Here is a 10,648-nt window from a genome sequence, read left to right as displayed (position 1 = left end):
TGTTGCACAATCTTATACTCCAACAAGATGATCATTTCGATTACCAACTCGAGGAATCGGAGCAGGAAATTGACGAGTCATTACCAAGTGCTATAACTAATGGAGGAGATGCAGTGCGACGAACAATCTGTGAAATGTTAATTTTGGCAAACAATCAATAAACAAATTTGTATAGACAATTCAATTGCTTATTTATTTTATACAAATTAAATTCAATTTCAATATACCTACATACATACATATGTATGTACATATTTATGTATGTACTTATGTACACACATTTATATTTAAGGCATTTTATTATTTTTCAGACTTTTGGTGTCATAAACAAATAAGTAGTTAAAACTAAAGCGATGTGACTAACTAATGTCGATAAAATTGAAAAAGGGTATTTAATATTAACGATTTATTCAAAGATGACTAAGTCCTACTATAAGTGTAAATAAAAATTGCTTCAGTCCATTCCATAAGGATTTGCTGGTGTAGATTGTGACATATGAGTCGATACATAGAGATCGTCACCTGAAATGCAAAAAGAAGTGAATTTAGAATTTTCTATTAGTTATGACTTTTTTCATTTCAACGATGATGTTTGTTACGCCTTTTTGCATTTCAGGTGACGATATAAACATAAATAAAATAAATATCGCTTAACTTTCCATAGTTTTTTCTTCGCGAGATGCCCCCAAGATCTATTTTGTAAAGATTTTTATAGTTTGCCAAAAGCTACTTCAAATAGACAGCAAGAAAAAATAAACACAATTTCTCAAAATAATCTTACGGTGGCATGTTTGATATGTATCGACTCATATTACGAACACATTTTGGCAACTTATTAGTTATTTGCACTTTTCAATCTTTCGTGCTCTAATCGTAATTTTTCCATTTCGATTCTCTCTTCTTTCTCCAGCTGTAGTTTCTGCAATTTAAATTGGTTTTCCTCTTTTTCTTTTTCCAATTCCAGTTTTTGTGTTTCTAGTTCCACCTTTTTCTTTTGAATTTCAAATAATAAAGCGAATGAGTTCGAGCTTTGAGGTCTCTTCAAATTTCTTTTTGGTGTGGTTGTATTGTTTAGTGTGCGAGTATCTGATGCCAAAGTACAAGGCGGACTAACTTGGTTCTCAGAAAATGTTGGAGGAAGTATAACCGACGGACTTACTAATGGACTTTCAAGTAAAGTCGTAGAAGATGTTTCATAATCAATTTCTAATAACGCCTCCTCTTCATTATTCGCCAGCGATAAGATTGGCTCTGTAGACTGGTAGATAGCTGGCGGCTGGATATTTACGCGCCGTGCAAATATTGCGTGCAGGTCATCATAAAATGGACAAGTCTTTTTGATGTATTCTTCAACACTTTTTACATCTCCACTCTCAAGCAATCCTGCTCCCGTTTGGCCTTTCCACTTGAGTGCGGTCAAAAAACTTGTTTTAAGATGCCTCATTTTTGTACGCATAGTATCCCATTTGATGTTGCGTAAATTTGGTGCACTTTCCGTAATGCGATCATAAAATTTTTGAGCAGTTGGTTTCTAAATTAAATTCATAAAATATACAACAATGTAATAATAAAAAATGTAAGAATTTTACCTCAAACTGTTCCGGATTAGCCTTCACATTGTCAAAGACAATCGTAAGTAAATCTCTAGTTTGCTGTTCTGTCCACCGAAAAGTGCCATTAATCCGTAATCGTTTTTTCTATAAATGCATGTACATAACAAATTCATTTTTAAATATTAACACAATAATATAATTGTTTGTACTCACGTCTTCCATTTTATATTAAAAACAAAAAGCGCGCTTCTGATTAACAGCTGATATTGATTTGCGACAAATTGCCATAGATGCCACTGAAAATAGTCTCGCATAGTTGCCATTTTATCGCAAAACAAATTGCATGTAAAAATGAACAGCTGATTTGCGAGATTGCCATGTTGCGAAGTTTGCAACAAATGCCATAAGTTTGCGACATTAAATGAGTACCATTAATATCTGATGCAAAAGTGAGTAAAGTTTTATGTTAATAAAATAAAGGTAATAATGTTTCTAAACTTTTAGCAATTATTTATTTGTACTTTATTAGGAACAATAATAAAATTCAAGTTGTACACAATAACTAAATACATATTAGAAAAATAATTGGAGTCAAAATTTTTTACAATTTAGTGATGAAAAGTACGATTTGAATTACATTTTCATACGAATTTGGAAAATGCAATTATCAACACTGGTACATGCTGCTCGCTGTAAATCGCAAACCGTTAGCCAAAACTTTTTCATTGCGGCTTTTTGCGTATTACTTTCTCTTATTGTTTGACTTACTCTTGTTTGATTGAGTTCCCGCAGGAATAGTTTTCATTTGCCAAACAAAGCATAAAATGACAAGCCAAAAGCGCTAATGAAACTACAAAGAAGTTAAGACATGGGTGGGAGGTAATCGCATGATACATACAAAGTTAGTTAAATGAAAGGAGGAAGTTTAAATGTGGAAAGAATGGCACCAGCAATTATGATCGGTTAAAGCCGCGAATAGTCACACAATGTGACGAAAAATAATAAAGCACATCAAAGAAAGTTTTTTCTAAGCAAAATAAAGCTGCGCGGACTTTCATACTATACCAGTAAGTTAAAAAGGATTATTTGGCACTGTCCTCGTAGCCCCAATGAATAAATATTTGTGAGGACTATTAATTACGACCCCTTTGCACATTTAATTAACTAAGCGACACAGACTGAAGGCGACTATACTTGCTAGATGTTACAAAAACACAAAATGAAGAAAAAAACTTGTTGGCCGTGATAAAAGTGTAAATTAATTTACTCGTAGTAATGTGAAGCATAGCTCATTGGTAGAGCTGGGATACTATCGATAGTACCGCCACTCGATAGTTTTTGAGGCGATAGTTGAAAACATCGATAGTACTATCGTCGTGATCCACATTATGTAACAGTATTCAATTGAAACCCTCAATTCTTTGAGAATTGATAAAAAATTTATGAATTACTTTGTAAATTACATTTACATATTTTTTGTTGTGTACATCTCTGGTTTCGGTAGGGGTAAAATTTGCGAAGTTGTAACGCATAGCCCAGCAGAAACTTTGGAAGGGCCAGCATGTGTATTGCAGCAGAAAATTTTTAATTTCATTAGGAGCACCCCATGTTTACTTGCTTTTGCAAATGGTTGCATACATTTAGCCATATGTAGAGTAAGATTAAATGCGGTACAAACCATTATTACTTCCGATTATGCAAACTCCGCGCATGCATACGGCTATGTACATATATGTATACATAGTTAAGTTTGTATGTACATTAGAGTGGTCCAATTTTTGTATGGGAAAAAAATTTCATCCTAGAAAACGGGGCACCGCCTTAGTTTTTTTCCTTTTGATATTTGTAATATCTATACCAACTTTCAGTTTTCTACTGCAACCAATACAGGGTGCTAAATGATTTGAAATGCGCTACTGGATCGTTGTGAAACTGGCAATAATATCGGTGATTTTTAAAAAGAGCTACTGTTATGACAACTGAAGCTTGTGATATTTTAATAGATAATTTAAATTTGAAATATTCGTAGGTTACTTAACCTACTGTTTGATTAATATATGCACACAATACTTCTCGAGTAAAATATGAGCATCATGAGCATCCTCTAAATGAATACTTAGAAACGTAAGGTTTGGTACCAGCACCTCTTTCGGCAAGAGGAAAAATTTTGGAAAGTGTCCCAAACCATATCTGGGAAAACATTTTTTTGGACCACTTTAATGTACATACATATGGATGAGCTCTTTTGCTGAAAGTGGTTTTTATATTCGTAGCATGGTTTTAGGCATATGGTTAGTATGCTATTGATAAAAAAGCAAGGCGAAAACTTTAAAAATTTTGAAATCATTTTATCCAGCAAAACCAGCGTGACCGAAACTCCAACACAAATGCAAATTTGATGGTGTTACTAACACAGCTGTAATATTTTTTGATTGGAGTGTCATCTATTGTTTTTTTTGTGCGAGCTATCTTTTGCATATGACTAAGTAGTCAAGCTAATCTTTTCACATATGAGCACGCAGGCAAACTATTTGGTTTGAAAAATCACACGTACAAAAAACTTCTACGAGCATTTTTGATTCACTATTAATAATGTGATAGCAAAACGTGCCGAACTTAGCGGGTACGCGTGACGGCCACGTCACTAGGAAAGTACATACATGTACATTTACATATGTATGGATGATAAAATAGCTCTGATCCAATATTTTCCGTGTTAAAAGTGAGAGTAAAGAGTGAGCAACAGCAAAAAGTACGGGAACAAAAAAAGCATTGGGTAAAATCTTGCAACTTCATTCTCTACACAACTCTCCAAAAACCGCTCTCATTTACAGGATTTTGGAGTACGGGATCATTTTTCCTGTAAGTTCGTGTAAAAACCTGTTAGTTCATTGAGTACTGGATCAGATCTAATACAAGATTGCAGAAAGAGATGACGAGAGGAAGAGTAAATGCCAAACAAATAAATTTAGGTTCCCATTTTGCAAACAAAAGTTGTTATGTTATATGTATTCATGACTTTAACGTAAAGCCACCGACAGATGAAGCAGAACCACAGATTATATTCCTAAAAGAAGGGCTAAATTTAGGAATATATACAAATAGAAGTGCTCAAACTACACACAGTCACAAGTATATCAAGTATCATAAAATAACTTTTGAAATCGGTTCATGTGGTCCAAAGTTATGCGGTAGCATACATACAAAAAAACATATTCCGACGAGTTGATATCCTCGAACTTTATTTGTAGTCGGTTAAAAATGTTTGAGTTCTTTGTTAATTTTATGTAAATAAAGTGCGATTTATGAAACTTTAAAAAGTTTATTTATATATTACATACTACTGTACATAAAACTTCCACAAATGAATTTTAAAGAGCGTATTATCTGAAGCGAAATTTCTATATTTCCTGGTGACACATCTTTAGAAGTATAAACCATGTGCAAAATATAAAAAATACAACTAAGTATCATCAAAATTTCAATATTTATAATTAAAATTTCTATAAAAAAAATGTGTATAGAGTTTTATAGTATAACAAATTTTAATGCATATAATTCGGTGCAAGTTTGTAGTCACTAAAAATCCCCATGATTCTTAGAATTGTTTTTTTTTGGTGACGGTGTTGTGAACTTCCTTCCATATAAGAAAAATTAATTTACTAAATAAATTGTGATTTCCTGTAATTTATGAATATTTTAAATTTTACTTTTTCTTGAAATCGCCTCGAACCATGAAGTTGTGTATTGATGTGAAGAGAATATGTAGTGAAGTGTTGCTAAACACCGACATCGATAGTTTTCAAAAACTATCGATAGAGGCGACAGTTTTCAACTATCGATACTATCGATAGTATCCCAGCTCTACTCTTTGGTTAATAAGAATAATAAAGATTGGCGCTTACACAATATGTTAGTGTTTGGCCAAGTTTCTCCTCCGATTTGTAGCGTGCACATTGATGTTATCACACAAAGGGTAGAGACCTACAGTTTTACGCCGACTCCGAATGGCGATTGTATTTTAATGAAAAGCGGTTTTTCATGGCAGAATTACATTCGGAGGCTTCCCATTGCTACCCCGCGCCACGCCGCGCCGTTCGCGCACGTACCCTCATCCCACAGTGATATTTTATGCCCATAATTAATAAATTAGTATATTCACATGAATTCAGGTTTAAAGAGGTTTTAGTAGTCGCTGAATTCGAATCTGAAGTCAAAATAACAAAAAATAAAATGGCCGATCCAGTATGTCGCCTAAAATCTTAAACAGCTTAATTCGAATCTGAAATCAAAATAACAAAAAACTGAATGGCCGGTCCAATATGATGCCTCATATTAAAAGAAATAATAATAATAATAGATTGCCGCTTACACATATGTTAGTGCTTGGCCGAGCTTCTCCTCCGATTTGTGGCGTGCGCCTTGATGTTGTCGCACAAAGCGGAAGGGCCTACAGTTTTACGCCGACTCCGAACAGCGATTATATTTTTATGAGAAGCTGTTTTTCATGGCAGAAATACACTCGGAGGTTTGCCATTGCCTGCCGAGGGACGACCGCAGTTAAGAAAAAAACCTTTTTTCTATATTTTTTTGCGATGTTGCTTTGACCAGGGCTTGAACCCAGAAAATATATACATATGTTTAATTCGAAAAAATATTTATTAAACTCGCGTAGTATTGACTTATATTAGCTTTTCTAAGTTTGAATTTAAAATTCCTAAGTAAAAATGCTATTGAATTATAATTATATTCAAAAATTTTTATGAGCTTGAGGCCGTTTTCAGTGAAAACTTATTGTGGAAAAGCAACAATAATATGAAAAAATGATAGAAGTGATTGCTATTTCGGAGATCACCACATTTCCTCATCAGACTTCTTTCAGTAGGATTCGAACCGACGATCATCACTGACTCAGCCATTTGCCTACGCACTGTGCTAAGTTGTCTTGTTAATTCTTGTTGCTTATTTTCCACTATTTAACTTTACTAAGCCAACTACAATCAAGCGCAGCTATTCCGCTGCAATTCACTTGATCATGTGGCTGTTGGTTTTTGTTAATATTTCTATTATTAGAATGTTTAACTTTTTAGGTGTGCTCGTCCTTAAGTTATTTGTTTTTGTTATTTTTATGGCCTTATAACAATTATATTCAACAATTTTTATGAGCTTGAGGCCGTTTTCAGTGAAAACTTATTGTGTAAAAGCAACAATAATTTAAAAAAATTGAAGAAGTGATAGCTATTTCGGAAATGACCACATTTCCTCATCAGACTTCTTTCAGTAGGATTCGAACCGACGATCACCACTGACTCGGCCAGTTGCCTACGCACTAATATTATCATGTTTACGTCTATCTTAAACGAAATTGGTTAATTAAAAAAAAAAAAACATCTTCAGAAAAACTTTCAAAATTAAATGGTACAAAATCGCGTCTTAAACAAGATAAAAAATAATTATCTTGAAATAGGAATAAATTCTCTTTAAACTGTTTTTTATTAAAAAATTCACTTGAATATTTCACTTTATACTAATCTGTTGAACATATTAAACAATTTTTAAATTATACCTTATATAGAGCTCAAGCTTAGAAGAGAACCCCATTTTACAAAATTAAAGTCGAGCGCCCCTATGAACAGGTACAAAAGGTCGGGACCCGTCTTAGACATATTTCGATAGCTGAAACTTCAACTTAGTCAACCCAAGAGAATAAAACACCGAAATCGATACTTTATTTTTGAAGGTATGGGCACGAAATGGGGACCGAATATCACTGTGCATCCGCTTTCTCATTAAAAAAATTGTTTTTGATGTCATATGCTGCATATACTAAGACAAGTAATTCAACTTCCTTGTGTCCTTATTGCAGGCGCAAACAATCGAAGGACATGACATAATTTTTCATATAATTGCGTTTAATCGAACGAAATTTGTTATTTATAAATGAAATTTTTGTTGGTTGAAGTATTTGCTTGTAATTCTTATATAAATGAATAAACAAATGCTTATTATTTTTGCTATTAAAAGGCGTATTATCGTCTTTGTTTTTCTGTAGGTTTAAATGGTTAGTCATATTTTTTTGTTGTAAAGCAATTGTGGTATCATGAATAGCATCTGTATGCACGATGACAATGTAATTAATGTAAATATTATTAAAAGACTAGGAATAGTTTTCAATAATAATTGCACTTGGAACGGTCGCATTTCGCTACTTGTCGCCTCACTTCAAATCGGATTAAACGAAATAAAATTTTAAAACAAGAAACTACAAATGAATGATGTAGGTACAATCTGTCTCATTTAGGTACATTTATTTTATGATATTGGGTGCAATCTGAAATTTCCATTTTTCATCCCTGATCAGAGCCGTTGCCGATTTCCTCAAAGCCTTGTCAAATATCCTGGTGAACTCCCTCTTCAACAGAAGCTTTCACTAGAGTTTTTCATATAATTCAACTGGTTTCTCCATGCTAACTGATTTATATTTTCCAATTAGTTTATCATCAACCCAGTTTTTAGCTTTATTGAACGAGATTTTAAAGGAGACGGCAAGCTGGACGATATGTAAGCATGCATAACACTGCCCAACAAAATTCTGTTGCGTAAAATATTGTAGCCGATTATTATAGGATTTTTCCCGTAGAATCCGAATGTGACGTAAAAATATTGTATTAGCTCCAGTATTGGCGTTTTGCTTACTTTGAACCAATTTTGGCTATTTTTTTCTTGCCTGTGAAGTTTTTAAGATCTCTCCCGTTTTGGTTATTTTTTAATATACATATACTGTAGTTTTTAATTGACATAGGCCACCTACACCTGTCGAGGTTGAGGAGAGTAGCAGCAGCAGTGGCAGCCCCAGCAGTGAAACCAAGTAAGAATATTTGGAATGAATGTATTAATATTCCTTACATATGTATGTATTTGTTTTATAATATACAGAATACATAATATACATGGTCGGCTAAAGACTACTTCAAATGAATACATACTTAGATAGAAATACTTCAAAATATGTAACCAGAAAAAAATTCAATGGAGATGCAAGGAAATTGATCTTTTAAATAGTGCGAGGAACTCAAGCGACTGGTGGCGCATAGCCAACTCCCTTAAACGCGCATCACCTGGTGTCAGTACTAGCCTTGTGCTTCAAGACTTCCATGATCACTTTAGCAGGTTGCTGTTTCATCCTGGAGAAGCGGCCAGCTTTCACTGGGCTGTTCCGTTAATTGTGGACCCGTTCCTTGACGCACCGTTTGACATGAGGGAGCTGGAGCTTGCGCGCAGTAAGGCCAAAAACCGTAAAGCTCCTGGCTAAGATCGCATTCCGTACGAATTTTATAAATATGCTCCGCAAAGTTTCCTAAAGGAGGTTCTCTCTTTACTTAATTTTATTTTTCTTAAAAAACAGATTCCATCTTCGTTCCGCTCTTCTGTAATAATCATCCTGTTCAAAAGGGGTGACCCTTGTCTCCCGTCTAATTTTAGGGGGCTATCTCTACTGGATACGTTGTATAAGATATTCACCGGCGTCTTATTAAGCCGTATTAATGCGTGGATTGATTGCAATAATATTCTAACAGAATGCCAAGCAGGTTTTCGTAAAAACTATTCAACCGTTGATAATATATTTAATCTGACAAGTATTATTAATTTAAACTTTGTCGCAAAAAAGAAAACTTTTGTATTCTTTGTGGACTTTTCATGTGCCTTTGATACTGTCCCCCGTAACATGCTTTTCTACAAGCTGGCATCATACGGTCTGTCAAGTCATATGATTGATATTTTACGCCTTATATATGGAAATACTACGAGTCAGGTGTGGTTCAATGGAAAGCTGTCGAGCTCCTTTTCGGTTAATTAAGGTGTCCGGCAGGGATGCTTGTTAAGCCCTGTGCTTTTCTCCCTGTACCTTAATGACTTGATCGATAATCTCCCGGGTGGCGTTAAAGTTGCGGGCATGACGATCAAGCTCTTAATGTATGCCGATGATCTGGTGCTGTTAGCTGAGTCTGCTTTAGATTTACAAAACATGATAAATTCATTTCATGAGTACTGCATGCTGTGGGCATTAAAAGTAAAACTATCTAAATTCAAAAGTCCTTGTCTTTAGAAAGGGTGGCAGACTTTCGGCAGACTGCAGGTGGTCTTTTGGAAATGACCCAATTGAAACTGTAAATGAATATAAGTATCTTGGTATAATGTTAAACCACAGACTTAGCGAGGCGAAATCTGCAATATGCGCTACTTGGTTAAGTTACATAAACAACCCCCGAATTCAAATTTCGAAAAAATTAAAATCTTTGATGCGGCTTCAAGATCAATTATGTTCTATGGTGCACAGGTGTGGGGTGGGGAAAGTCATGAACAGGTGGAAAAACTTTTGCGCTTCTTTATAAAGAAGCTTATATTCTTGCCTGCGAACACGCCAAATTATATGTTGCATTTGGAAACGGGTATAGTCCCCCAGTACTTCCACACACTGCACGCTCATATGTTATTTATAACACGTTGCCTTAGTTTACCTGCAAGTAGACTGCCGCGTGTCCTTGCCGACGAGTCCATACGACAAGAGGTACCTTGGGTCAGAAATTGGAAACGCTTATCACTCAGCGCAGACTTGGAACCCCTTACGGAGTTTTCTCCTACGTTCCTTAAAGTGTTTACCCCCTTGTTGCTTAGTAAACTTGTCGAAAAAGAGTTCAAACTTTATGTTGAGCGCGCCCAAAGTTCTAGCACACATGACCTTTACCCACATTTAACACCCGTAGGGGTTAAATATTTCAACGACGAGCACTCTTCGTATGCTATTAGCTTATAGCGTTTTCTTTTCTCAAAAAAAGTTGTGCCCTTTTATGTGGGAACTCTTACTTTGCGTTGCCCTGAAACCTCAGAAAATGTTGCTTTTTTATATGAGAATGAAACAGAAATTATACTACTCCATCACAATTTATTTATAGAACTTAATAAAGCTGAATTATTCACATGGCCTGTAAGTCTTTAGTAATTTTAAAGCAAATATTTATTTCTGATACGGAAAATAATTGTAATTTTACAAGCGTAAATTAAAAATCAACCGAGCAACTCTCACACTCACGTTT

At 34.6% G+C, this 10,648-nt stretch overlaps 1 protein-coding gene across 1 annotated transcript; it reads right to left on the bottom strand.

The window, feature by feature from the left end:
- Positions 1–835: 835 nt before the first annotated feature.
- Positions 836–1,775, bottom strand: LOC118749678. Its single transcript, XM_036484476.1, has 3 exons — positions 1,767–1,775; positions 1,590–1,697; positions 836–1,531 (listed from the first exon to the last, which is right to left on the bottom strand). Exons 1-3 carry the CDS (start codon positions 1,773–1,775, stop codon positions 836–838), a joined length of 813 nt encoding a protein of 270 aa, XP_036340369.1.
- Between the last annotated feature and the right edge of the window lie 8,873 nt (positions 1,776–10,648).

Source organism: Rhagoletis pomonella, unplaced genomic scaffold, assembly GCF_013731165.1.
Source record: "Rhagoletis pomonella isolate Grant_MI unplaced genomic scaffold, Rhpom_1.0 Rhpom_scaffold_00031, whole genome shotgun sequence".
Lineage (NCBI taxonomy): Eukaryota > Metazoa > Arthropoda > Insecta > Diptera > Tephritidae > Rhagoletis > Rhagoletis pomonella.
The sequence above is the reverse complement of the archived record's forward strand: the minus strand, read 5'-3'. Positions and strand labels throughout refer to the sequence as shown.

Coding starts and splice junctions, on each gene's coding strand:
- LOC118749678 (XM_036484476.1), bottom strand. Junction 1,532..1,589: donor CTAATCCGGAACAGTTTGAG/GTAAAATTCTTA, acceptor AATTTAATTTAG/AAACCAACTGCTCAAAAATT.